Source organism: Drosophila serrata, unplaced genomic scaffold (assembly GCF_035046125.1).
Source record: "Drosophila serrata isolate PLE 108 unplaced genomic scaffold, ASM3504612v1 contig_382, whole genome shotgun sequence".
Classification (NCBI taxonomy): Eukaryota; Metazoa; Arthropoda; class Insecta; order Diptera; family Drosophilidae; genus Drosophila; species Drosophila serrata.
This window is the reverse complement of record NW_028257280.1, coordinates 10,337,181-10,362,413: the sequence shown is the minus strand read 5'-3', so window position 1 is coordinate 10,362,413 and position 25,233 is coordinate 10,337,181. Positions and strand designations below refer to the sequence as shown.

At 46.4% G+C, this 25,233-nt stretch overlaps 8 protein-coding genes across 15 annotated transcripts; 5 read left to right on the top strand and 3 right to left on the bottom strand.

Annotated features, from left to right (window-relative positions):
- Nucleotides 1–103: 103 nt before the first annotated feature.
- Nucleotides 104–2,994, top strand: Sfxn1-3 (Sideroflexin-1-3). Of its 4 annotated transcripts, none has more exons than XM_020942771.2 (6): nt 104–375; nt 1,493–1,833; nt 1,964–2,081; nt 2,152–2,313; nt 2,372–2,499; nt 2,557–2,994. In XM_020942771.2, exons 2-6 carry the CDS (start codon nt 1,521–1,523, stop codon nt 2,799–2,801), a joined length of 966 nt encoding a protein of 321 aa, XP_020798430.1. In that variant the 5' UTR covers nt 104–375; nt 1,493–1,520; the 3' UTR covers nt 2,802–2,994. The 4 variants fall into 4 exon arrangements, with proteins under 4 accessions (XP_020798430.1, XP_020798431.1, XP_020798432.1 ...); XM_020942772.2 differs by having other exon boundaries at nt 366–894; XM_020942773.2 differs by lacking the exon at nt 104–375 and adding an exon at nt 424–902.
- Nucleotides 2,995–3,462: 468 nt separating this feature from the next.
- Nucleotides 3,463–9,299, top strand: Cont (Contactin). 3 transcript variants are annotated; one of them, XM_086840164.1, is made up of 8 exons: nt 3,463–3,511; nt 4,065–5,107; nt 5,168–6,853; nt 6,914–7,080; nt 7,146–8,018; nt 8,075–8,243; nt 8,305–8,438; nt 8,500–9,299. In XM_086840164.1, the coding sequence occupies exons 2-8, from the start codon at nt 4,165–4,167 to the stop codon at nt 8,791–8,793; spliced, it is 4,266 nt and encodes a 1,421-aa protein (XP_086696290.1). In that variant the 5' UTR covers nt 3,463–3,511; nt 4,065–4,164; the 3' UTR covers nt 8,794–9,299. The 3 variants fall into 3 exon arrangements, with proteins under 3 accessions (XP_086696290.1, XP_020798467.2, XP_086696289.1); XM_020942808.2 differs by having other exon boundaries at nt 3,499–3,730; XM_086840163.1 differs by lacking the exon at nt 3,463–3,511 and adding an exon at nt 3,515–3,638.
- Nucleotides 9,300–9,938: 639 nt separating this feature from the next.
- tub (interleukin 1 receptor associated kinase 4 tube) lies at nt 9,939–12,039 on the top strand. Its single transcript, XM_020942742.2, has 2 exons — nt 9,939–10,646; nt 10,704–12,039. Exons 1-2 carry the CDS (start codon nt 10,178–10,180, stop codon nt 11,633–11,635), a joined length of 1,401 nt encoding a protein of 466 aa, XP_020798401.2. The 5' UTR covers nt 9,939–10,177; the 3' UTR covers nt 11,636–12,039.
- Nucleotides 12,040–12,387: 348 nt separating this feature from the next.
- Nucleotides 12,388–14,239, top strand: LOC110176404 (E3 ubiquitin-protein ligase TM129). Its single transcript, XM_020942743.2, has 2 exons — nt 12,388–13,144; nt 13,205–14,239. The coding sequence occupies exons 1-2, from the start codon at nt 12,512–12,514 to the stop codon at nt 13,778–13,780; spliced, it is 1,209 nt and encodes a 402-aa protein (XP_020798402.1). The 5' UTR covers nt 12,388–12,511; the 3' UTR covers nt 13,781–14,239.
- LOC110176405 (uncharacterized) lies at nt 13,819–19,275 on the bottom strand. The gene is made up of 2 exons (XM_020942744.2): nt 17,162–19,275; nt 13,819–14,444 (listed from the first exon to the last, which is right to left on the bottom strand). The coding sequence occupies exons 1-2, from the start codon at nt 17,930–17,932 to the stop codon at nt 14,301–14,303; spliced, it is 915 nt and encodes a 304-aa protein (XP_020798403.2). The 5' UTR covers nt 17,933–19,275; the 3' UTR covers nt 13,819–14,300.
- A 351-nt stretch (nt 19,276–19,626) lies between these two features.
- LOC110176469 (E3 ubiquitin-protein ligase MARCHF5) lies at nt 19,627–21,736 on the bottom strand. Of its 3 annotated transcripts, none has more exons than XM_020942829.2 (4): nt 21,474–21,696; nt 20,788–21,411; nt 20,530–20,726; nt 19,627–20,471 (listed from the first exon to the last, which is right to left on the bottom strand). In XM_020942829.2, the coding sequence occupies exons 2-4, from the start codon at nt 21,379–21,381 to the stop codon at nt 20,018–20,020; spliced, it is 1,245 nt and encodes a 414-aa protein (XP_020798488.1). In that variant the 5' UTR covers nt 21,382–21,411; nt 21,474–21,696; the 3' UTR covers nt 19,627–20,017. The 3 variants fall into 3 exon arrangements, with proteins under 3 accessions (XP_020798488.1, XP_020798487.1, XP_086696288.1); XM_020942828.2 differs by having other exon boundaries at nt 20,788–21,390; nt 21,474–21,694; XM_086840162.1 differs by having other exon boundaries at nt 20,788–21,736.
- Nucleotides 21,737–21,923: 187 nt separating this feature from the next.
- LOC110176470 (Golgi to ER traffic protein 4 homolog) lies at nt 21,924–23,429 on the bottom strand. Its single transcript, XM_020942830.2, has 2 exons — nt 22,849–23,429; nt 21,924–22,790 (listed from the first exon to the last, which is right to left on the bottom strand). The coding sequence occupies exons 1-2, from the start codon at nt 23,233–23,235 to the stop codon at nt 22,158–22,160; spliced, it is 1,020 nt and encodes a 339-aa protein (XP_020798489.1). The 5' UTR covers nt 23,236–23,429; the 3' UTR covers nt 21,924–22,157.
- A 72-nt stretch (nt 23,430–23,501) lies between these two features.
- LOC110176445 (BTB/POZ domain-containing protein KCTD9) lies at nt 23,502–24,886 on the top strand. The gene is made up of 3 exons (XM_020942794.2): nt 23,502–24,157; nt 24,213–24,344; nt 24,407–24,886. The coding sequence occupies exons 1-3, from the start codon at nt 23,606–23,608 to the stop codon at nt 24,719–24,721; spliced, it is 999 nt and encodes a 332-aa protein (XP_020798453.2). The 5' UTR covers nt 23,502–23,605; the 3' UTR covers nt 24,722–24,886.
- Nucleotides 24,887–25,233: the final 347 nt, after the last annotated feature.

Sequence of the window (25,233 nt, the reverse complement as noted above, 5' to 3'; positions counted from 1 at the left end):
TGTTGAGCAGCAGCGCGCACGCATTAAAGCTCTCTCCCTTTCTCTCTCTCTCTCAATCTCTCTATTTCTCTGTATCGCCCTTTTCCAGCTCTCCCAATGTCGTAGACGCCCACAACAAACAGCCTAGCACCAACACCACATCAACACAGTGACATCCGAAATAACTGTTACGTTACGCATCCGTATACGTAATCTGTGAGCTTAAGAACGAGGAGGAAAAGCTTTCTGGAGCAGCAACCGGCAGCAGCTGGTCGGTCCGAGGGTTCGCTCCGGTGTCTTCCGTTCCCGTTCGACTTGGTTCAGTCGTCGATTCACTGCCAAAGTGTTACCAGTCCAAGTCCCCGTGTCCGTGAGCAGCGAGCATCGTGTCCGTGTGTAAGTTTCCCTCGGCTGGAATCGTCAAGTTCAGCACATACACACACCCATTAGGAGAGCGAGTGTGTGTGTTCGCACCTACCTGTTCATCGCACTGCGATAAGAGCCTATGGATTTGTCCAATATTCCATAATCGCAGGGAAATTATATAACTTTCGAACATTTAAAGCACATAATCGAACGAAGGCACTGACATTCTGACAACTGGCCATCAACCTTCGAAATTACCAAGTGTCTACATAGTCGCTGTGCAGGCATATATACAGAAGCGGCGTACATATACACTTAGCCGTGTATATGCGCAAAGAAGCGTTCTCGCCACAAACTTGTTTACCCGCGATAAGACGGCGCTGTTGGGTCACAAGCATCGTCGGCGCTGATAAGACCCAGCAGCTTCCAGTGCCGGAATCAAGAGGACTGGGAGTCAGAGTTGCCACACAAAATCTCTCAGCTGATCCAGGCCCGTTTCCTATTTTCACTTTCGTTTAGATTCAGGGAAAGTGGTTTCCAATAATCAAGGTCTCTTAGTAAGAACACTGTAAAATATAACATAATTTATTTATAAATTTGAAAAAAATTAGTTAAAGATTTTTCAAAAATATTTCAATAATTATTATGAAACCTCTCCATATAATTTGTTATCGAGCATTATTATCTACCTTTTGAGCAATAAAAATTGATAAAATATAATATTACAGTTTGATAAACCCATAATTCTGGTAAATACCATTACAAACCTACTATAACTATAGGTAACTAAACTCAATTTAAATATAATATCGAATTTATAAGAACATAAGAATGTAAACCATTGTGATTAGTGCTATGAATATTTTTTATAAAAAAAAAAAATATTTAAAAAGCTGAAAGGAATTTCGAAAATCGTAAACTATAAATAAACAATAAGTTTAAGCTTCCCCCGTAAGCAGTATCCGTGATCCGCCTCTGTCCGATTTCGCCGTTGCCAGGGAACCGAATTAGCTTTGCGATAGATTTCCTGGACCGCACTCAATTTAATTATGGCAAAGGCCCAAAACAGACCCCCTCGATTCCACACCGATAAGAAACGCTGCTCCGATCAGTCTTAAAAAATGTATAATCCTCATTATCTTTACAGGCAGAACAGTTTTGTCGACGGCCCGACCATGAGCAACCTTCCTCGAGTTAACATCGACGAGCCCAAGTATGACCAGAACACTTATATCGGCAGGGCCAAGCACTTCTTCCTGGTCACCAATCCGCTCAACGTGCTGGCATCCAGCGCGCAGCTGGAGAAGGCCCGCCAGATCGTGCTGAAGTACCGTGCCGGCAAGGATGTGCCCGAGTGCAAGACCATTGACGATGTGTGGCGCGCCAAGTACCTGTACGACTCTGCCTTCCACCCGGAGACGGGCGAGAAGCAGATAGTGTTCGGCCGCATGTCCGCCCAGATGCCCATGAACACGATCATCACTGGCGGTGAGTGTGTAGCTGTGCCCCTCAATTAGGTCATCTAACTGAGCGTTTGCTTCCGCACACAGTGCGATTCGCGCCTTAATTTGGGCACAATAACAATGCTGAGGGTAATGATTTCCATTTCCATTCGCAGGCATGATGGCCTTCTACAAGAGCACCGGCGCCGTTGTCTTCTGGCAGTGGTTTAATCAAACGTACAATGCCGTTGTCAACTACACAAACCGTTCGGGCACGACGCCGATCAGCCAGCAGTAGGTACCGATTTGGCCCGCCGCTGTGCGTCCCACTAATCCATCATCCATCCATTCGCCTCGTCTACAGGCAACTGGTGACCTCTTACTGCCTGGCCACCGGCGGAGCCCTGGCCACGGCACTGTCGCTAAACAGGGCGGTGAAGAACATGAGTCCCCTCGTGGGCCGCTTGGTGCCGCTCGTCGCCGTTGCGGCCGCCAATTGCATCAACATCCCCTGCATGCGGATGCAGTAAGTGAACCAACTCTCCTTCAAGGCTATATGGTAATCCTAATACTCCCTATTTCAGGGAACTGCGGAACGGAGTGGTTCTGTTGGACGAGAATAACACCGAGATGGGTGTGTCCAAAAAGGCGGCTGCTGTGGGTATCTCGTCCGTCATTCTGAGTCGAATCGCCATGGCCCTTCCCGGAATGAGTAAGGATCCCATAGAAAGTAGAGTCGAAACACGATTAAGTGCCCCTTCCCTTGCAGCGCTGACCCCGATGCTGATGAACAACCTCGAGAAGCGGGGCTTCCTGGCCAAGTACCCGCGCTCTAACGCCCCCATCCAGACGCTTTTCTGTGGCTTCGTACTGATCTTCGCCACGCCGCTCGGCTGCGCCTTCTTCAAGCAGCGAGCGGGCATCAAGGTGGACAGCTTGGAGTCTGAGGTCCGCGACAGCATCAAGAAGAAACGGCCCGAGCTGGACACCGTGTGGTTCAACAAGGGCCTCTGAGCCCAGAGCATAATCCTCGAGCTTACAAAGACAATATCGTTTGGCCTGGCCTATTTATTTACTCACCACGCATTTATTAGCATTTTGCCAGTTGAGTTTCGTTTGAAATACTCATGGGAATACTTCTTAACGCCCATGCACGAATGTGAAAGACGGAAGGAAACCAAAATAAATATATTTCTGTTAATTTGAATTTAGCGGCAGTTTTTTTAAATTCACCTGGAATCGCGCGCAATTGACAACGTGAGCGGTATCGATTAATAACCATCGATAGTTTGCAAAGCTATCAACTCAAAAAGACCGCATCAGCTAAGTTCCAACTCTTTTCACAAAGTTAACACCTTGAAGTGAAACTTATAACAGCTTATAAAGATATACATAAAGTATCGGTAGCTAGCAAAGTTATCAACTCAAATCACAGGGCTTCAACAAAGTTCCAACTCTTTTTATCTAAGTCATCCACCGTTTAGTATAACTTATAACAGTTTATATGCGACTTATTTGAATTTTCTCACCTTTTTATGAAAGCTTATAACAGTTGATGCAGGTATGTTTCTATCGTTAATGTTATAGTCTATAGTCTCGTCACTCTGGCTTAAGTCGGATTTTTTAAATTCCAACTGGAATCGGGTGTGAATAACAACGTGAGCGATAACTATTGATATTAAGCATCGATAGCTAGCAGAGTTGTATACTCACAGTTGATGCAGGTATTTTTTCTATCGTCATCGTAATCGTCTCGTCATCCTGGCTTAAGCTGGATTTTGTTTTTATTTAATTAAACTATAATTAAACTATTATTTAAGGCAGTTTAGTTGAATTAATTAATTTCCATTGGTTAGTAGAAGTGTTAGTACCGTTGTGCCAGCAGCAGCATATCGACGCGCGTGATTTAAGCCTGAGTTTTTGTGGCGGAGCAAACAATTAAGGTGTGGTTTTTTTGTGGACTAAGCGCGACTTAAATTAGGAAGGGGCGGCGCCGCCATTTAAAGACTCTTATTGCTTTGAATTAGTTGTGGAGTGCAGCTAGCAATAAACTAGCACCATTATTATTTAAAAGAATATTGAGAAGTATGACTTATAGTTGCGACTCCATCGGGGCTTACGACCACGCCTAAGCACACGCACACACACCAGCACACAGACACGTAATGCACTAACACCGAGCGAACGATCATCGGATTTGTTTACTAATCTATTGTTTATGCCATTAGTGTGGGGTAAATAAACAATATTATTTACTGATTTCTTCGGTGCTTGCAGATCCAGCCACGCCGCGAGCAAAATGTGCCTTTAGTCTGCTGCAAAAAGCCATCTGGAGCAGTTCCACCCATCTCGGAATCGGAATCGAGACAGCGTAGGCATGTCACCTACTAGAAGATTAGCAGTGCTAGCGCTCTGTTTATTTGGTCTGGCAACGGCCCAGTTGCCCGGAGACCTGCCTGCGAGCCAATTGGACGCACAACTGGGGCAGCCAGGGCAGCAGCCACAGCAGAGCTACCAGCCCAGCTACAACAAGGACTACTCACCGCGATACAATCCGCTGTACACTGGCCAGCAGCCGAACCAGGACACTAACCAGTTCGACAATCCTCTGCTGGATGGACAGAACCCCAACACCTATAACGGCTACTACGACGGCAACCGGCCATTGGGCGGCGGAGGTGGAGTGGGCGGTCTCAGCGGCGTTGGAGTGGGAGGATACAACAACGGTGGGGGCCTTAGCAGCAATGTGGGCGGACCCGGGAACAGCCTAGGCGGCGGTTTGGGCGGCCTGGGACCCCAGTACGACCCCTTTCACCGGAACACCATTAGTGGAGCGTCGGGTGTTAATTACCGCGACATGTACACCGATGAGGAAAACTTCTGCCCCGAACACTGGGTCTCATTTAGGCAGAGCTGCTATCGCTTCATCCGCTCCCCCAAGCGCAACTGGGCGGAAGCAAAGAAGATCTGCAAGGCCTACACTGCCGACCTGATAAACGTCGACAACGTGGAGAAGCACTCCTTCATCCTCAAAAATCTCATTTTGCAGAACCATCGGCAGAACCGATTCTTCATCTCGGCTAGACAGACGGGTCCGCAGAACTGGGTCAATGATGACAATACCCAGCTGGTGCAAATCGAGGACTCGTTCTCCATGGATGAAAACGTTCCATTGGAAAACGAGGACCTGCACGACAACAGGTTCCTGGTGCAGAACGACCTAAACAACAGGAATAGCTTCAACAACCTGAATCCGTTTTATAACTCGCTGCCAGGCACCTTAAATCAGCGCAATCAGAACAACTTGAGGGGCTTTATTGGTATGCAAATCCAACTTCAACTGGTAATATACATAGTAATCCTCTAAATATTCTCTCTAGGCCCCAATCAGCCGTACGGAGACAATGGCTACATCCGGGATCGAGTGGTATATGCTTACTCCAAGAAACGGGATCGCTGGATGTTCATGCCGGCCTACGAGATCGAACTGAACCTGTTCATCTGCGAGTCGAAGGTGCTTTACAGTCCGGACAACGTCAACATCAAGCTGGACGACAAGCGTCCCTACCACTACGGGCTCGACATCCGTGATATGGAGCGCATTCCACGGGGTCCCTACTTCGTCAAACAGCCAAACGACACGACCTTCGATGTTAACAAAAACCGATTGATCAACGATGTGTCCCTGAGCTGCTTAGCCGGCGGCTTTCCCACACCTTCGTACGTGTGGTACCGGGAGGTCTATGTCAACGACACGCTTGAGTACCAGAAGATCGATCCATTGGCTCAGGACCGATATACAATATCAGGCGGCAACCTGATCATCTACGAGCCGAAGCAAGCTCTCGACCAGGGAGCCTATCATTGCGTGGCGGAGAACAAGTTCGGCCGCGTTCGGTCCGAGAGTGCGCACCTCAACTTTGGCTTTATAATGGAGTTCAACCTGAAAAGATCTGCCGAGACGAGCGAGATGAACTGGGGCAAATCGATATTCTGCGACCCGCCACAGCATTATCCCGACGTTCGCTACTACTGGGCTCGCGACTACTTCCCCAACTTTGTTGAGGAGGACCAGCGTGTGTTTGTCTCCCGGGACGGCGCCCTCTACTTCTCCTTCATCGAAACTGTGGACCGCGCCAACTATTCATGTACTGTGCAAACTCTGGTGTCGGACACCGGCCGCAATGGACCATTTTTCCCGCTGCGCGTTACGCCAAATAGCAACTACCAGGCGTTGATATTCGCCAATACCTTCCCCAAGGTCTTCCCAGAGGCGCCGGTGGCCGGCGATGAGATCCGACTAGAATGCATGGCCTTCGGCTATCCCATTCCAGCCTACAACTGGACCCGCCAGAACCAGCCGCTGCAACGCAACGCCTACACGATAAACTACGGCCGCGTTTTGATTATCCAGAATGCGACGACGAACGACAACGGAGAGTACACCTGCACGATCACCAATCCCCGCAAGACGCTGACGAAGAGCATCTACATCAACATCCAAATGCGTCCCGAGTTTACCATTCCGTTGAAGGACATGATCAAGGACTACAACAGCGACGTGACCTTTATATGCGAGGCTTTTGCAATTCCGGACGCGAACTATACGTGGTACAAAAATGCCGAGCGCCTCGACCCGCTGAACATCAATCGTGACCGGTATATCATTCAGGACAATGTGCTGACAATCAAGTTTTTGGAGAAGGATAAGGACGAGGGAATGTATCAGTGTGGAGCCCAAAATCAGCTGAAGACATCATTCTCTTCGGCACAACTCCGAGTACTCTCCATGAAGCCGTCCTTCAAGAAGCATCCCCTGGAGGCCGAGGTCTATGCTGTCTACAATGGCAATACCACTATCGTTTGCAACCCCGAAGCCGCTCCACGCCCTAAATTCCAATGGAAGAAGGATGGCCAGGTCTTAGGTTCAGGTGGCCATCGACGCATCCTGCCCAGCGGCACACTGACCATTGCGCCAACATCGCGGGACGACGAAGGCGTCTACACCTGCATAGCCTCAAACCAGGCCGGCACGGATGAGTCTCATGCCCGCGTTATTGTTTTGCGTACGAATTCATTTTCTTTTCATCGATTTATTGTTAACTCATAAATTAAAACATTTGCAGAGGAGATTCGCTTTATGCAAACACCACCGCAGCGGATTGTGACCAAGGAGCACGACCTAATCTACCTCCACTGTGAAGCTGCTTTCGACCCATTGCTGGATATTGCCTACGTGTGGAAGCAGAATGGCGAAGTTCTGAAGAACAACCATGACGGCACAGGACGAATTGTGAGTGCATTTTAAACATTTTCCTTCACGAAACTTTTTGTGAGATCTCAAGATCCTCGTTCTAGATTGTGGACTGGAACAGTTTGACAGTACACAACACCACCATGCGGGATGCTGGAGACTACGAATGCGTCGTCAAGTCGGCTGTCAACGAGATCACCAGCAAGACCACCGTGGTCATTGAGGGAGCACCCGGAGCCCCAGGCGGTGTTCAGGTCATTCAGATCAGCAAAACGAAGGCAATCATCGAGTGGGTGGACGGGGCGAACAACGGCCGCGCCATTCGCTACTACAATATCCTGGGACGCACCAACTGGAACCGCACCTGGGTAAATGTGTCGACGCATGTGCAGGCGCGCGAGGTGGATCGCTACACGTCGCGCCAGCAAGCCGAGGTGATCAACCTAACGCCCTGGTCGGCCTACGAGTTCAGTGTGACGGCCGTTAATGACCTGGGCATTGGCACCCCTTCCGCTCCATCGCCCATATACAGCACCTACGAAGACAAACCGTATATAGCCCCACGGAACGTCGGTGGTGGTGGCGGCAAGATCGGCGACCTGACCATCACCTGGGACCCGTTACTGCCCCAAGAGCAGCATAGCCACGGCATACACTACAAAGTGTTCTGGAAGCTCAAGGGAGCCCTGGAATGGGCTTCTGACGAGATCAAGAAACAGGATCACATGGGCGTGGCTGTGGTCAATATTCCCCTTAACAACTACTACACCCAGTACGAGGTCAAGGTGCAGGCTATCAACAACGTCGGCAAAGGACCTGAGAGCGCCGTCGCTGTCATCCACTCCGCGGAGGACATGCCGCAGGTGGCACCACAGAAGCCCTTCGCGCTCGCCTTTAACTCCACTTGCTTTAACGTCACCTGGCAACCGATTGACATGTCCCGCGAGAATATTCGTGGCAAGCTCATTGGCCACAGGGTAAGCTATTAGGTATATACATATCCAAACCGCTGGTCCTAACTGTTCCGATTTAGTTGAAGTACTGGAAGACCACTCACCAGGAGGAAGACTCCGTATACTATCTTTCGCGTACGACGAGAAACTGGGCACTGATCGTTGGTTTGCAGCCGGATACTTACTACTTTGTGAAGGTCATGGCCTATAATGCGGCGGGAGAGGGCCCCGAAAGCGAACGTTTCGAAGGTCTGTTTAGAATTAAATTATTCGTTACTGGAATAAATAATTTATATACATTTCATTTTAGAGCGCACATACCGTAAGGCACCGCAGAAGCCGCCTTCCTCAGTTCACGTGTATGGAATAAACCCGTCTACGGTGCGGGTTGTATGGCGATACGTTTCCCCATCGCAGGACGAGGAACCCATCGAGGGTTACAAGGTAAGTCCATTGGCATTTCTGCCGCAAACATAAACCATTAATGTCTCATCATCATGTTTAGGTTCGCATTTGGGAGACGGATCAGAACATGATCACTGCCAACAATACCATCGTGCCAATCGGACAGAAGCTGGAGTCTTACATCAATACCCTGACTCCCGGCAAGAGCTACAATATGCGAGTTCTCGCCTACAGCAACGGCGGAGATGGCCGGATGTCCAGCCCTACGCTACGCTTCCAAATGGGCAAGACGACGCGCAATGCTGCGAATACGCGCCACGGCCACAACATAAACACGGCGCTAATCTTAAGCACACTGCTACTCATTACCACCTTTTTCTATATAAACCACTGAACGTAGCACAAATCGAGATGCGTAAGCCTAGACAGTAAGGAATACGAACACCCGTCCAGGAGCATAAGTAGCGCACAGTCTCCAAACTTATACAGAAACAAGAGTCTCGTTAAGAATATATACAAACAGGTCAAGAAGCATTCCATAATTACTTTGAAGCCGAAAGTAATCAATTGAATTGACTTAGGATTATTAATGCACACAAGAAATGATAGGTTTTACATCATACGACATACATATTTACAAAAACTGAAGAAAAGTGACCTTATATTAGCGTAAGTAGCCCTGCGAGAAATTCGAAAACAGTTACAGATATTTTTTGAACATATTTCCTGAATTAACTGCGAAGAATCTGTATTAGAGTAAGATTATATCAGGTTTCAGATATATGTATTATTTTTACTTTGTATTCGTCCTTTTCGTAAACTTCTAATTTCCTGTAAATGTCATTCCGTCCATTCTACAGATTTTCTAAAATAAAATTTATATCTTTCCAAGTATTTAAATTTTAAGTGTAGTTTTTGGTCCTTGTTGGGAGACGTTGATTATATTTATATTTTTGGTTTCTGAGATCCTCGCATCCCCAAATGGAGTTATTGAAAACTAAGAAGAAACTATAAAATAAAAAACAATAAAACCAAGATTAGATTTGCAAAACATTGCTCTACAGTCTGAGCGAATTTTCCAGAAAAATAATAATTGTCCTTTTTGTAAATGTCTAATGTCCTATAAATGACATTCCGTCCATTCTACAGATTTTCTAAAATCAAATGTATACCTTTCGAAGTATTTAAATTTTAAGTGTAATTTTTCGTACTTGTTGGTAGTCGTTTATTATATTAACATTTTTTGTTTTTTAAATTCTGGCATATTGGAAATTAGGAAGGAATTATAAAATAAATAATAATAATAATAATAATAAAATCAAGATTAGATTTGCAAAACATTGCTATACAATCTAAGCGAATTTTCTATGAGAATAAATTAAGGTTTAGAAGTTTTAAAGCATTTGAAGGAAAGTCTTTAAAGAATGTCTGGTATCTGGAATAAAACAGCGTAGTTATTATTAATAATACAATAGGAGAATACATTAAATGGCTATTAAAGAAATAATAATAATATTAATATGCTAACGGTACTTTCAGTGATACATTTATGCTCTCAGTATATTGGACATCGGTATTTTTTCTGAACTTGGCATTTTGGCTTTTTTGGCGCTCTAGCCATGGCCACACTGGAGCGAAGCTTACAAAAGCAAAATTGAGCAAAAATATATGTTTTTAACATGGTTTTATAACGCACATCCATCTGGAAAGAAGACATCGCGACGCGTCCAAGCCACACACGCCCACCTGCAAACAGAACCGGCAGCGAGGTTAGTACCATGGCCAAGGCGAACGGCTGGAATGGGTGCGGAATGGGCGTGCACGGCAATGGGAGCAGCGTCTCCATACGCTCCGCCTCGAAGTATTCGCGTAGCACGGAGCTGCGTCGCGTCGAGGACAACGACATATACCGGCTTGCCAAGATCCTGGACGAGAATGCTTGCTGGCGCAAGCTAATGTCGATCATCCCCAAGGGCCTGGACGTGCAGACTTGCAGCGCTGCCGGCGGTCTTAACTTTTCGGCGGCGGTCAGAAACGGATTTAAGTATACGGCGCAGGACGTGTGCCAGATTGACGAGGCCGCGAACAGGCTGCCGCCTGACCAAAGCAAGTCTCAGATGATGATTGACGAGTGGAAGACCTCAGGCAAGCTGCACGAACGGCCCACGGTGGGCGTGCTGCTCCAGTTACTGGTGCAGGCTGAGCTCTTCAGTGCGGCCGACTTTGTGGCGCTGGACTTTCTAAGTGGTGAGTCATTTATATTTATTAGCCTTATTTGTTTATATTTCTTTGGTATTTCCCTAGAACCCACGCCCGATCGCCCAGCCGACGGCCCCGCAGCTCCTATAAGCCTCGACCTGTCAGAACTGCTAGAGGAAGAAATGGACGTGGACAACGAGGGACTGGGTTACCAGCAACCGAACACTGCCACCTTGAATGCCCAGGGCAGTGTGGGGTTGAATCTGGACAATTTCGACAAGCACATGGTTACGCAGGATAAAAGCGTGCCGCAGCTATCCGAAAACGTTCCGCCCATTGCCCCGCCTCGTGCCTCCCGCCTGCTAAGGGACAGTGCGAGTTCAAGAAATGCAGCGAGCACAGGGACAGCCACTTCTTCGGCGACCGTCCCCAACATCCCCAATCTGACAATTCTCAATCCCAGCGAAAAAATCGAGGAGCAGCAGCCGCGTCCACAGAACATTCCCAACCTGTCCATACTCATTGCCAACTCGTCAACTTCGATGACAACGGCGTCCACTTCACTGGGGAACCCAAGCACCCGAGCCAGTTCCACGGAGCCGCCAAACATACCGCGCATCACGCTGCTGATTGATAACTCCGCCGAGATAAGATCGCCCGCCCATGATGCTACGGGTAGAACCGCAACTGCATCAAGCGCCGCGGCAAGCTCGAACAATTTGCCAATGATAAGCGCTCTAAATCTGAATACTGACAACGGCGAGGCCCCGCATCCGGACAGCAGTAGCAGCTCGAGCAGCTTGAGTAACGATGAGGAGGACGATGACGACGAAGTGGATGGAGAGGGCGATTTTGCGGATGTATCTCTGCCAAACATGAGCAACTCGGAGCAACCGAACTCCAACAATGACTCCAGCCTGACAACGGTCACTGGCACCAGCGGTGATAACAGCTTCGAGCTAACTAACGACTCTAGCTCAGCCTCAAATGACGATTACGCCGGTAACATTCCAATTTTGAGCGAGCTGCAGCACTAGGGAAAGTGACGACAAGCCCGTCCATGGAGCAGACAAGACAGACATTCCATTCCGTTAACCATATTAGCCTAAGTTATGTTTGTACTACCTGCGTGTATTTATATGTTAACCGACGCCGACGACATCGGCCTCCTCTAAATGCGGACCTTGTTATATATTATGCATACTGTGTAAGGTCCAAGTAGAATCTAAGATTCGGGGCAAGCTTTCGACATACCACTATTGTTTCGTTGTCCATATCAAACTACTGACCCAGAGTCCATGACAAGTGGCGGCAATATCAAATATTTCCGTTTCGAGAAGGCCATATGTGTGTAACCAAATAACCGATTGTAACAAATTTTGTATCTTTTACAAAGTACGCATTGTTTTTCAAGTATAAATATACTAAACGAGAAAATGGGCTTTATTGACTTTGTGTGCTGGATGTTTATTACTTTTTAATCCTGGCTTAACCTAGAACCAAAAATTGTTGGCTTACAAATTTGTCTGCATAAAAAATTCTTGATTTAATGTTAAAATATATAAATCATGTATTATTTACTTAGGCACACTTAACCTATTTTATAAACAACGGTAAAAAAAATAAGTTTGCAATTTAATTTTTAATGAGAATACTAAAACCGAAGAAATCAATTCAAATTTAATTCGTTAAATTTCCAACACTGTCTGCCGCAGGGCTGAAGTATAACTAGTTCTGGATAAGCCTATCGATAGTCTGCAAGCGGACTGCGGCAGCCCTGAAACGACACATCAACAACAACAATAAGAATAACAACAGCGAATATAGAGTATTTGTTGTCGTAGTTAACCCAGATTTAGAATAAAATCCTCAACCAGCTTGTGCTCCCTAAAACAGTCAAAATTATTCAAAACATGGACGAGTCGGAACTGCTCTTTAATCTGTTCTACTTCCTGCTCTGCATGGTCATCATTTACCCCCCAGAGGAGTTCCAGCGCCTGGGCTTCACCATCGAGCAGTTGTTTGCCCGCTTCCTGGGGGAGGAATATTTGGACTTTGTGGGCTACCACCTGCGCCGCACATCGCTCAATCTGTTCGTGCACTCCTGTCTGCCGTTCTCCTATTTCCTGATCCACAGACTGAAGTTCTCTGTGTTTGCAACGCAAGAGCCGCTAGAGGATTCCGACCTCGACCCAGATTTCCCGATGCCACAGGAGGCGGTGGCTTTCAAGACGCTCACCTGGAAGACCGCCCAGCGCTTCAGCGTACTGGCGGTGATGGCTGTGCCTGCGCTCATCTTTAACTGGCATCAGCAGAACTGGCGCCGGCATCCGATAAATAAGGCGCTCGCCAAGTACTCGAACTCGCCCGGCAGCTACAGTGCCGTGGCCAGCGACATTGGCAACGAGTTTCGGCGGCCGGAAATTTACAAGAAGAAGCTAAACTCCATCAGCACCGTGATTGCAACGGAGAACTGGATAATCAAGACCACAATGTACAATGTCCACTTTGCCCACCAGAGCAACACGGCGCTAAGCGTGGCCAAGGTCAGTTAATCACGATTCTCGTTAGCCAAGAAACTTTTCTGAACTTATGTCCTTCCGCAGGCGGAGACATATAACATTTCGCATCACGACCAGAACGACACGCTGCAGATGATCAGCATTATCGTGCGCCCAATGAGGCAAGGCGTTGCTGACTTTCACATACGAATTAACGCCTTGGAGTTCAGGAACCTGGAGGATCGCGTTCGGCGCCCCATTGCCATACCTTCGAACATTCAGTTTCACCGCAACGTCATCGACCGTTTCGTGGACGTGTTCAAGGCGCAAGTCGCTCTGAATCCCATCTTTCAGGCGGAAGTGACCACTGAGAAGTGCTTCGCTTGCATGCTGAATGAACCTAACACCAAGATCCACAAGCAGTGCGCCGACCTGGACCGCAGCGGTGCTCCGCTCGCAGAAGGAGCGTGCTGTTCCAACTGCTACTGCCGACCCATGTGGTGTGTGGAGTGCCTGGCGCGGTGGTTTGCCGCCCGCCAGACCGACGTAGATCGCGAAGTGTGGCTGGAGCAAAAGTGCACCTGCCCGATGTGTCGGGCCAAGTTTTGTGTACTAGACGTTAGCTACATCAGAGCTCCATCAACTCAGCAGCGCGGAGCCGACGAGGACAATGCCTCGTGATTTACGACTGTGTTAAAGTAACAATTAAAAAACGACTCTTAAATCGAACCTCGTTCTTTATTGGTCAGATTCAAATATGTAATCACTTTGACTAATGTAAGACGTACAATAACGTAGCTGTAAACTTAAAGTATGCATATAATTTAGTGCAGTTATCACGTTTTAATACTTTACAATCTAACATAAGCGAGCTAGCATGCTGGAGATAATAATTTATAACTAACAATTTTACTTAAGTACAATCGATATAAGCCCGGAGAGAGAAAGTGAGGGTGTGCAAACTATGCCTTACTAAATTTTAAAACCGCGATTACAGCAGATGCTTCTCGTCTTCCCTGCGCTGTATAGCCTGCAACTAGTGCAATAAGCCCTATATCTTAGCCCTTCCCAACCGCCTTCGCTTTCTCTCTCTCCCTTGACCTCTCAATCTGATTAAATAAAGCGCCATGCTAAGTTATAGATGCATAAGAATATACTTATAAGGAATACGCGTAGCGCTTGTCCAGGCCCCAGTAGCTACCTATAAATTCGTTTCGTAAAAACTTTTATAGCTCTCCGTCTTTTCACGCTGACTTCGCGCTGGGTTGCTGCCTGTTGTCGCCGGCGATCCTGTGTTCGCTGCTGGGCCGGAGTTCTTTGCGCTGGACGAACTGCGTGCAGAGACCTAGAACAAAGAGATAAGTTAGAGTCGTTCTCAGATAGAGAAAGGAGGTTCTGAATGGATTGCGCTTATCAGCAATCACGGACTCTCACAACTAATAATCGGAAGACATGTTCCAAAGTCATTTTTATGATTTAGCACCTGATTTTAATCAAGAACCCGGCGCATTTATTCGAAAAGCTCTTTTGACATCGTGCACAGCCACTTATGGGTCTATATATAATTCCCCCCAAGTCGTTCGTATATATCTATGTGTATGCCAGACTTGACTTGATGTTAAAGAAGGTTCTCTGCTTCAATCGTTGTTTTATTCAGGTTTTGGTTTCTTCTTTACATATAGTATATTGATAAGACTGTTCGTATTTCGATGTCTGATAATGATTGTCGAAGAGCTAACTACCCCCGGGTTCTTTATTCTTTGGCGTTAACACTATGCACGTCACAATACGTGCTCTATTATTAAAGAAAATAAATATGATTGGCCGATATAACAAATACAGATATCAGAACTCTGTTATTTACCTATGTATATTCGCTCGTGTATAAATCACCGTCATAAAATATCTACTCACCTTGATTTAGCCAACTGATAATTGTATCGCAAAATATCAGCAAATAAAGCTTCCCCGTTTTATGGGGATACCAATGCATTTTTAAATTATTTCGAACTAAATTATTAAAGTTTGGAAGAACGGACCGATTATATTTAAAAGAAACCCCTTTAAAAAGCTCCTAATATTTCATAACAAATTAATATATAAAAGCTCACTTTAAAATCGCAATTTCCAATCAATCGACCTACAAAATTTCCTGTTTTTTTTAATATTAACTTTCATCACCACAAGATCATTTGAAGCAACTCCGGGAATAACTTTTGATTTCGCCACTATAAATAACAAGTCCGCTTCGAAATACTCGAACGTCCGTTTCTCCCAAGTTCAATGGACAGACAACGAAGCATTGGTGACTGGACAACAAAGTAACCCGGCAATCAATCGATCGATCGGCCAATGCATTTACGTTGCGCAATGTGCCCGCTCCGAGGAGAGTACACACCCTCCCGGGATGAGGACTGGGACTGGAACTCGGACTGGACACCCCAATTTCGCACCTCATGAATTTGATGCGTTGCCAAATTTACCTTATTCGCGTGCCATTGAATTGGGGCTGTTTTTAACGTGACTCCTGGGTGCATTTGCCTCTACATGGAGTGTAGTCATGTGTATGTACTTATACATAAGGTATATAAATTGGAGGGATGTGCTTCTCGTATTATATGACATTCTGGCGAATTTTAGCCACTCTCTGGGGTCGTCGTCGCCGAGACGCCAGTAAAGGTATAAAGTTTCCAGAAAGGTGTGTTTGTCGGTCGGTCGGGTCGAGTTCTCAGGTGAACATGCAAAGCACAACACGTATACGTGTAGACTTATATGGTGCATATATAGTATATTGATCTTGCTTTGTTGTTGTTCCAGCTTTTGTTTACTTTCTGTACTTGCAGTTCGCAATTTCGTTGCCTTTCTTGTTTTGTTGATAAAAAGGCCTTTTGGCAAAACAAACACAAAAAGCAAACGTGCGCAGCGAATGGGTTTTATGGGGTTTTATGGTCCTTTCTGTCTGGAGTGGTTTCAAAACCCATATATGTACATATAATGTATACTGGCCTTTTACAATTGCCTAATTTACTGAGTGGCTTAATTAGATCTACCAAAGGATAGTACTCCAAGCCACAAACTTAGTACATATGTGTGCTAGCTACACTCCCACCAAATCGTTTCAAATGCGAAAAAAAAAGTAAAAATTCCCTTTAGAATCTAATCTTATCGTCACTTATATTTTCTTTACATATAAATCTTGGCAGAGCTCTCATCCAAGGGCAAAGTACACAAGACAGGTACTAGAGTTCTGATCAAAATGGCGAACTTTCTTTTCGGCAAACACATATATAAATCCCTGCCTAATTGCTTTCGTCAAGGCTATTGAACCCCACTTTTTAGGAACTCAATTTAATTTTACACTAATTGCCTTTCTGATGAAATCGACCGGACTAAAATAAAGATCATCTATATATTCGCATACAAGGGGCTTGTATAAATTTACAACCACTGTTGAAATAAGGCCGGAAGAGTGATTCACCAGATTTACGCAACTCAATTATTAATTTTAAGTAAAGATTAATTAGAAAATATCTTAAAATAGAAATGTATTGCCAATTGTTACTTGAAAAAGCTGTGGAAATGATCAGTTTCCCTATTTCCGTTTTTAGTTTCCTAGTCCTTTGGATTTTTAGTTAAAGATGCATCACTTTTTTGCTGTTTGTCGTTTTCTTTCAGCGCCTCAAGTGACTCTAAATTGTAAACAATGTCGTTCGTATATATCCATATATAGTATAAGTCCCCAAGTACTTGAAAGAATAAGGCACGGACTGGATACTGCGCTGACTGACTTATCACAACAATGTCGACTTCCGTTTGGCTAACGAGCACTTCCGTTTGCCCTTGTAAGTATTTCTTTAACGATATTGTTCCTACACTGTGCACTTTCCTGGAAGATCCCCGTTCAGGTGTGTGTGGCTTTGTGAATAGATAACCCACAAAAAAATCACCTGCGAATCACGTACCCAATATGGGTCGCACACTCGACTTTTGCCAGATAGCAAATGGATCGGATCGGGTCGATAGTAAAAAATTAAAATGAAAATGAGCAAGTAGGGGCCGCACCTTTTCGTTCTCCTTAGTGGATCCTACGGCACTGTGGGCGTCGAAGAGCTTGCCATCCACCGCGTCCCGCTTCTTGTTCTTCGACCTGAACCGACCGGAGCGGGAGATGGAGAAGTTCCGCCACTGGTGGCTGTACTCGCATCGCTTCTCCTCCTCGTTGAGGACGCTGTCCAGATAGTGGATCGTTGGCTCGTGAGCGGCTGCCATGGTGGTGGAGTTGGAGCAGAATAGATGGGTCTTTACCGGCAACGTCAGCGGATCGATTGGATGCGTCCACGGCTCGCTGTGGCTCTGGTGTTCGTTGGTGTTTCCGATTCCGATATTGCCGTTGATAACGCCAGGCGGAGGCGATACCGGGCACTCGCACTTGCACTGGCCCAGATGTCTTTTGTTTTGTTTGTGTTTTGAGTGTTTGTGGTTCGGTTTTGTCTGTGTGTTGGTCGTGTGTTTGGGTTTGGGTTTGTCGGTGAGGTGACGGTGCCGAGATCCAGTACTACCGCTGACGCTCAATGGTTCCCGTGGCGCGTGTGGTCTGCGACTGCGGGCAAGTAACGCAGCGCCGCTGCTATTAACCGAAGTCGCACACACAAGTGACGAAGTGACAGCCCCAACCACAGCCCGACCCGACGCCGGCGTCGCCGCTGACTCCACTCTACTTCGGATTCGCTCCGGAGGCGGCGCTCCGCCGTCACAAAGAACGAACACAGACCAAAGAGAGCAGCCGTGGAGCAGAAAGAAAGCAGCAAGAAATGAACAGCTCACAGATCCCATCACCCAGCTCACAACTCCAGACCGTGTGATTGCTCCTGAAAGTCCAAACAGGTGGGCCCAGCAGCTCCCACACACACAACCGCACCCGCTTAGTGCTGGCTAACTTCCACCCGGAACAAGGCAGAAAATCGGCTATATAAGGCTAAACAGAAGCTTCTCGGACAGGATACAATTATAACCGATAATATATTTTAATATTTTATATGAAATATTTTAATATTTGTTTCAATACTTTCGATCATGATACAATTATAATAATTTTATAATGAATCATGTTTATACTTATGTATATGGAGAAAATCGAATTTTTTAAATTTCATAATTAAACCAAAAATGCATTTATTTTGATTCGGAATGCTTTTCTGTGCTCGTTTTTATAGGGCTAACAAATCAGTATACTAAGTTTTAAAATTAAAAAAAAAAAAAAACAATTTTTTGTCAAATGTTGACAATTTTAATGATGTAACCCCTTATAAAATTTTCAAAATTTTGAAAAAAAAATTTCTTTTGACCGGACATAGGCAGATCGATTCGGCAGTTGAAGCTGATCAATAATATATATGGTTTATATGGTCGGAAATGACTCTTTTACTGCATTTTAAGCTTCTGACTAAACGTACATACCCAGGAAGGGTATATTAACAAGAAATATATTTATTAATATATGTAGAATACGACACAGTTTAAAAATAGTAATAATGCCTAAAAGCATCAAGATTCATTTTTAAGTTTCCTTTTCTTGCCTCATCGAATTATGGCCAAAAGCTAAAGCGCCATCACCGTTCATTGGTATTGTATCTGTATACTCCCCTTTATGTGAACAGTAGGTAATGTGTATGGGTTTATGCCGACTTCGTTAACGTCTTCGATACTCTGAATTAGATGTCCTATAGACTATAACGACCATCCCGATTAAATAAGCGATACACAGAACATAAATAAACTTTAAAGTTAAAAGACATCTAAATCCTATTAGGAATTCCATAATTTTTTATGTTTATAACGCCAACAAGTTTGTGTTGTTTAATAACCAATTGCATAGTTCAGCTTTTGAGTCCTTAAAGGGTATTAGAAATTCAGTGTGGCAAGCTGATGTTTGCTCACCGTATTTTATTGTATCTGCCAACTGCACACAGATATCTGGCGATATACCTGTACATGTGCTGTCGATGATAAGCGCAAATAGACAAAACAAACACAACTTGCTAACAATTATAAATGATTAGATCGCTTTTTGGAGCATTCACTTCGGACAGTTCTTTAACAGTATATTTTGTCTTTACCATTATAGGTGGCGAGCCGAGAACCTGGCGACAAAAGTGATTCGTAAGAAATACGGAGATGAATCAGGCAGAGCAACTGCACAGATGCAGCTACAGATACATCTAGGCACAACTAAAAGATACATATGTACATATATGTGAGGTCGGTTGGGGTTCATTATCTTGGGCCGCAGTGACTCAGCAGCTCAGTCGGCTTACGAGTAAATACATTATTCACACTTTCTTGCCGCGCTCACTTACCTAGCACTTGGCCAGCTCTCCATCTATCGATCGAACCTCTGGGGGCACACGGGAACGAACGGTTGGCCCTTATCTAATCGGACATCCGAATCAAAAGCGCTCGCCAATTGCACTATATTACACAGGGCTTAAGGCCACAGAGAGTACAGAGTCCGTACTGAGAACGGAATATTATGGTTATATTCACCCACAGCCGAGGGTTTTGCTTTTATTTACAGAGGCAACTTCGTAATTTACAATTTAGGTATAAATTCAAGTGTGTGGAAGCGTACGCATATATAAATCCATTATATACTATTTCAATATTATATCTAAGCGGGGACATGGCGGTTGTTTGCCAAAGGCTAGTAGTTGGCGTCTATTTCCCGGTCATTAAACATAGAGATTTTCTTTTATAACAATAAATTTAACTTGATGACGCCTTACAAAAAATTTTAGCACACCGAAAGGGGATGTTGTGTTGTCTGCGCATCCAAAGGCGACAGTTAAGAGAATCAACTTAGAAAAACAATAAATCGTAGAAAAACAGATCTACATAAAATGATGGGCAACACGCCTCCTTCTAAACAACACTTCCACCACTATCACCGGGCTGGCGATTAAGTTCACGTTCTCGTATTGCCACGGCGTCCAACCGCAAAGTCGGTGGCACTGGACGCTGCTGTTGGTTCTGCGCCGGCTGATCCTGTCGAGCTGCGCCAGCAGAAGTGTTGCTGCGGTGCATGTAAGTGCGAATGTTCTCCTCCGTGTAATCCACGATACGGCGTTTCTTGCGACTAGCGTATTGCTTCTGCTTTAAATAAATCTTGAGGATACCTTTGACCGTGATAAATGTAAGGCCGCCGAGCAAAGTGCGGTGCAACGTGTTGTCCACAGAGTCAAAAAGAATCCGCCCTACAATGGACGAGATGGTGGGCAGGAGAAGTGCACCGCAGAATACGCGCGTGGCCGAAACGGGGTCGGACAGCGCTGGAGTGGCTGGATTACTAGTGCTCTGTTGTTCATCCTCCTGGTTTCTGGAGAGAATACATGATTTTAATAAGGTTCGATTATGAGTGTGGGCTGTACTCCTACAGGTTCGGATAGATGAGGCTCACAAATGGGAACTTCCTCACCACAGTTCCGCGGTTTCGAATTAGTCGTAGCAGTGCGTCCTCCCAGCGAATTAAGCGACCTAGCACCAGTCCGACTGGAATGGCCGGCAGTCCGATCAGGAGCACCAGAGGATCACCGGCTTCCATAATGGACATGCCGTTCTCATGACCAACAATCTGTAAAGTATACATTCTTTTAGGAAGGCAATTCGCGAATTGATGAATAATGTTGATTTACCTGTAAAAACGTTACCGCTCCATACGTTACGGCTGTCCAATAGAGCGAGCCGACGAAAAAGCCAGCCGCAAGGAAAGGACTCAGGCGCTTAATTAAGTTGTCCATCGCCTCCAGGGCGCCGCCAAACTTTCCCATTTGCGGGAACACAATTATGTACTCCGTCTGGCACTGAGGGCAGGATACGGAACGCAGCGCGTTTCCTTTCTGCGTCTTCTCGTCGATCCAGCGGTAAAGGCAGCTCTGATGCACCCACTTGGTGGTACCACGACACTGACACGGCTTCACCCACGCTGCCAGCCGGTTGTCTTCGTCAGTGGCGAAGCAGATCCAGCAGCAACGCTCAGGCTCGCCGGCGTCCGCGCCCATCAGCACTGTTGTGGAGGTTGAAGCATCTGTCGCAGTTTTGTCTGCGTGGGCAGTGGCTGTTGCTGCTGCTGCTACTTTGGTTACAGGCACTGCGGGCTCGTCGCTTTGTACGATGGCAGGTGGCACAGTCAGCGTCGTGTGGTCACCTTCAGCTCCAGGGGCAGCTGTAACTGCCGGGTTGGCGGAGGCTCCTTCTTTTGCGTCTGCGGGGGGCGCCTTGTCAGCCATCTCAATGCGCTAAAAATGTCACACCATGAACTATTTATGTTAATCGACTGCACTGGGTCGCGCCCTATATGTCGCCTGGCAACTTCGCTCACTTTGCTCTAGCTCTGCTTCCCGTATGTTGTCGCAGGCTCTTGGTATTTGCTACTTAGACTTTTGTATTGAGCAATTGTTAACTTTATTTCTATTTTTGTAGCCCCAAAAGTCGGAACAGTGACAACAAAATTATCGATACCAACGTACCAGCTCGATAACGATAGCAGAACTACAAACCTAGAGATGCTGAAGCGCCGATGACAGCCTCGATGTTTATTCTAAGCTGTCCTCTCTAACACTTGTTAGCAGACAATACATTTTTAAAAATATATTTTATTGTTGACTAACCAATGATTTAAAAACCGGGTATGGTTTATCCCATCTATCTGAAAATATTTCAAAATGCTCTAGACAAATTTAGTGATCTACTGAAAACCAATATAGAATTGCATTGCAATCGCTTGCAAGATTGATAATAACCATTTAACCTACCACAGGACACGGGGAAATTGTGAAATGTTATTTTTAATTTCCATATGAAACATTGGAATCTACATTGGATTTATCGCGACTTTTGCGTACAGCACAATAAAATTATAACAAGAATAGCCCGATGAATTGTTGCCTAAAAACTTTGGCGACCTTGAACGACACAGTACAGTACAGTACAGAAGGAAAAAAGTGATCCTCTGCTGCTACGCACCGTCTAAGGGGAGCGGCCTTGCACGGAGCCCTGCTCGATGCTAGTCCAATTCGTTGCTGGCGCTTTGTCGACCAGGCGTCGTGTCCTGATCTCCCTCCCCGTCGTCCTCATCAAAGCCCGCCATTAGCCGATTTAATATGTCTCCGAACATCCCTCCCAGTCCTGGTGCAGTGTGGGTCACCTCAGGCTGCTCGTCAAAGTAGAGCACACCGATCTTCGCCACGTACTTCAGGAACGATAGGTCGCGCTTGAGCGAGGGATCGTAGAGCTTGCGCAGCGCTCGGAACCCGGACACGCTCTTGACATCGATGAGACGGAACAGGAAGTACAAGAAGTTTACCAGTGGCTCCTTGAAGGGAAACTCGTGTCGCAGCAGCTTCGCATGGTAGCGCGTGTACTCGGTGAACGTGTCCTCGGCGGTCTTGCGATCTTTTAGCGACAACTGTTGCAGCACGGCTTGCACCAGAAATAGGTCCACTTCGCCCTGGAAGCCTCTGCTCTGGCTTATCTCGATTAGCACTCGTCCGCAGAGACTGCCGTCCTGACAGAGCAGGTAGTGGTGGCGGGCCAGCTCGATGTTGCCCTCAGTCCAGAATACGTGCGCAATCAGCTTGTGTAGCACTGGGTGGCCGTACTGTCCATGCAGCGCCGTACTCCACTTGATGGTCCGTTGCTGGAACGAGAATTCTTTGATATATGATGATGGACTATTAGAAAGTTCCAGAACTCACGATCAGAGTCTCGCGCTCCACTGTCGCGGCGCTGAGGCTTCGGATTAGGGCTCCCAGGCGGGCCACCCATACAAAGTTGTCGTCGCCCTCGTCCAGGGGACCCCGCTTCTCCAGCGTATCCACCAGCAGTAGACACAGGTCGGCCGCGCTGCTCTCCTGCTCCTTGTCTATCAGCTGCTGGGCCCCCTCGAAGAGCAGGTCCAGGCAGTCCTGGTAGCGCTTCTGCGCCGTATACCGAAAGTACAAAGTCCTGTACATCATGTGAGCCTCGTAGAACTCTCCTCCGGCCAAGGATTGCGACAGCTTGGCAAGAACGCGGCTGACACCGCGCTGCCCCGCGGACGCCCTACTGCCGCTGGCTGCTGCACCTGTCTCGGCGGCGGCCATTTCTCCGATAGCACTCTAGTTTATCTTGTATTTGGAAGCCTAATTTTTTATAATTTCTATATATTTACATATACACACATCCCGATAATAGACCGTCTATCGAAGTCGATAATACACCACCTATCGAAATCGACTCCACCGATGACGACCAAATTAAAAACGCTAGGTCTAGTGGAAAAAAAATTAAAGTAGCCGATTAATATACTAGATGAATATTAAAATAAGCTATTTTTACGCTATGAGATTTTTATCTGCAAATAATCGATATAGCCTGAATTAAGCTAAACTGGCAACAGTGATAAAAACAAAACGAAATCAAAAACAAATTTTTTTTTTGATTCGATTTGATTTGGTGTTCCAGCCTGGACAAATGGACAATGATCCGAGGGAGAGCGCATCCTCCAAGGACGAGCCGGCCAAAGAAGAGGAACTGGCCGTCGCTACCAACTTTGCACCCAACCGTTGGGTGAAATTGAACGTGGGCGGCCAGATTTATGCCACCACCATAGACACTCTGGTGGGCAGGGAGCCGGATTCGATGCTGGCCAGAATGTTCATGCAAGACGGCAACATGGTACCCAGCGAGCGGGACGAGCAGGGCGCCTACCTGATAGACCGCAGTCCTCGCTATTTCGAGCCCATTATCAACTACCTGCGGCACGGCCAGTTTGTCTGCGATTCTAACGTCAGTATGCTAGGCGTGCTGGAGGAGGCGCGCTTCTTCGGCATCTATTCACTGGTCACCCACTTGGAGGAACGCCTGGCCCAGCAGGAGGATCCACAGAGCGATCAGCCGTTGACTCGCATGGACGTCATCAAGGCCATCATTCAGACATCGGTTATTACGGAGCTTCGGTTTCAGGGCGTAAATCTTTCCGGAGCCGACTTGCGAAAGCTAGACTTTCACAACATCAACTTTAAGGTGGGTATTAATTAGCTGGTAACTGACTTCTGTAATCTCCAACTTTGTCTCGCAGTACGCCAACATGTCCCACTGCAATCTGTCGCACACCAACCTTAACTACTGCTGCCTGGAGCGGGCGGATCTGCAGTTCGCCAACCTTGAGTGCGCGCAGCTGGTATCGGTGCGCGGGCTCTGCGCCAACATGGTAAATTCTGGTATCCCGCTCAAATAAAACATCTCTAACTACTCTTATCCACAAAATTCCAGGAAGGAGCCAACCTGAGGGGCTGCAATTTCGAGGATCCTACCGGCGTGCGGACCAACCTAGAAGGTGTTAATCTGAAAGGGGCCTGTCTTGAAAGCAGTAACATGGCGGGGGTGAACCTGCGAGTGGCCAACCTTAAGAACGCCAACATGAAGAACTGTAATTTGCGCGCCGCCGTGCTCGCCGGAGCCGATTTAGAACGATGCAATCTGTCCGGCAGCGATCTCCAGGAGGCCAATCTGCGCGGGGCGAACCTGAAGGACGCCGAGCTGACGCTCATGGTGACGCCGTTGCACATGTCGCAGGCCATTCGCTGAACGGCGCTTTTTCCATTCGCGGGGACAATACCATGTGCAATCACATATCACAGCTTAATTATACATTATTTGTAAAGACTGCTGTCTTAATTTAGTAAGTGTGTACATACGTGTTTTTTTAACATAGCTCGTAAAATAAACAGTATTAGGATTGATATTCTGAAATCGTCAATTCGACTATAATTTGAATTCGATATTTGACGGCGCCTCGATTTGTCGATTTCCCGCCAACTAAATTTTTTTTGGGATTTTCGGCACAAACTACAAGGTGCCATTCGATTTCCTGTCACTGTCAAGTTCCAGGAGTCGTTCATTTGCGTTCGATTCATCAGACGGGTTAGTTGTTCTCCCTTTACCAGTTTTTGGTTAATTTCTTTTAACAAAGTCCAAGACATTCAAGTGCGCGAAAGTGAAAAAATATCGATATCCGCCTACGCTGAAATCGCCGTACTCCCAAGTCGATTTCGCCGCGCTCGTTCACTGAAAACCGCGGCTTACGAAGTGGTAAGGGA

Excerpts from the sequence above, each read along its gene's own strand:
- Sfxn1-3 (XM_020942771.2), top strand. The coding sequence starts at position 1,521 with ATGAGCAACCTTCCTCGAGTTAACATCGACGAGCCCAAGTATGACCAG. Across the intron at positions 1,834-1,963 it reads GAACACGATCATCACTGGCG|GCATGATGGCCTTCTACAAG; the intron begins GTGAGTGTGTAG and ends TTCCATTCGCAG. Across the intron at positions 2,314-2,371 it reads ATCCCCTGCATGCGGATGCA|GGAACTGCGGAACGGAGTGG; the intron begins GTAAGTGAACCA and ends TCCCTATTTCAG.
- Cont (XM_086840164.1), top strand. The coding sequence starts at position 4,165 with ATGTCACCTACTAGAAGATTAGCAGTGCTAGCGCTCTGTTTATTTGGT. Across the intron at positions 5,108-5,167 it reads CAACTTGAGGGGCTTTATTG|GCCCCAATCAGCCGTACGGA; the intron begins GTATGCAAATCC and ends TATTCTCTCTAG. Across the intron at positions 7,081-7,145 it reads ATGACGGCACAGGACGAATT|ATTGTGGACTGGAACAGTTT; the intron begins GTGAGTGCATTT and ends TCCTCGTTCTAG.
- tub (XM_020942742.2), top strand. The coding sequence starts at position 10,178 with ATGGCCAAGGCGAACGGCTGGAATGGGTGCGGAATGGGCGTGCACGGC. Across the intron at positions 10,647-10,703 it reads GGCGCTGGACTTTCTAAGTG|AACCCACGCCCGATCGCCCA; the intron begins GTGAGTCATTTA and ends GTATTTCCCTAG.
- LOC110176404 (XM_020942743.2), top strand. The coding sequence starts at position 12,512 with ATGGACGAGTCGGAACTGCTCTTTAATCTGTTCTACTTCCTGCTCTGC. Across the intron at positions 13,145-13,204 it reads CGGCGCTAAGCGTGGCCAAG|GCGGAGACATATAACATTTC; the intron begins GTCAGTTAATCA and ends GTCCTTCCGCAG.
- LOC110176405 (XM_020942744.2), bottom strand. The coding sequence starts at position 17,932 with ATGGGATCTGTGAGCTGTTCATTTCTTGCTGCTTTCTTTCTGCTCCAC. Across the intron at positions 14,445-17,161 it reads CCACTAAGGAGAACGAAAAG|GTCTCTGCACGCAGTTCGTC; the intron begins GTGCGGCCCCTA and ends TCTTTGTTCTAG.
- LOC110176469 (XM_086840162.1), bottom strand. The coding sequence starts at position 21,381 with ATGGCTGACAAGGCGCCCCCCGCAGACGCAAAAGAAGGAGCCTCCGCC. Across the intron at positions 20,727-20,787 it reads GAGCGGTAACGTTTTTACAG|ATTGTTGGTCATGAGAACGG; the intron begins GTAAATCAACAT and ends TATACTTTACAG. Across the intron at positions 20,472-20,529 it reads AGCCTCATCTATCCGAACCT|AAACCAGGAGGATGAACAAC; the intron begins GTAGGAGTACAG and ends TATTCTCTCCAG.
- LOC110176470 (XM_020942830.2), bottom strand. The coding sequence starts at position 23,235 with ATGGCCGCCGCCGAGACAGGTGCAGCAGCCAGCGGCAGTAGGGCGTCC. Across the intron at positions 22,791-22,848 it reads TGGAGCGCGAGACTCTGATC|CAACGGACCATCAAGTGGAG; the intron begins GTGAGTTCTGGA and ends TTCTCGTTCCAG.
- LOC110176445 (XM_020942794.2), top strand. The coding sequence starts at position 23,606 with ATGGACAATGATCCGAGGGAGAGCGCATCCTCCAAGGACGAGCCGGCC. Across the intron at positions 24,158-24,212 it reads TTCACAACATCAACTTTAAG|TACGCCAACATGTCCCACTG; the intron begins GTGGGTATTAAT and ends TTTGTCTCGCAG. Across the intron at positions 24,345-24,406 it reads GCGGGCTCTGCGCCAACATG|GAAGGAGCCAACCTGAGGGG; the intron begins GTAAATTCTGGT and ends ACAAAATTCCAG.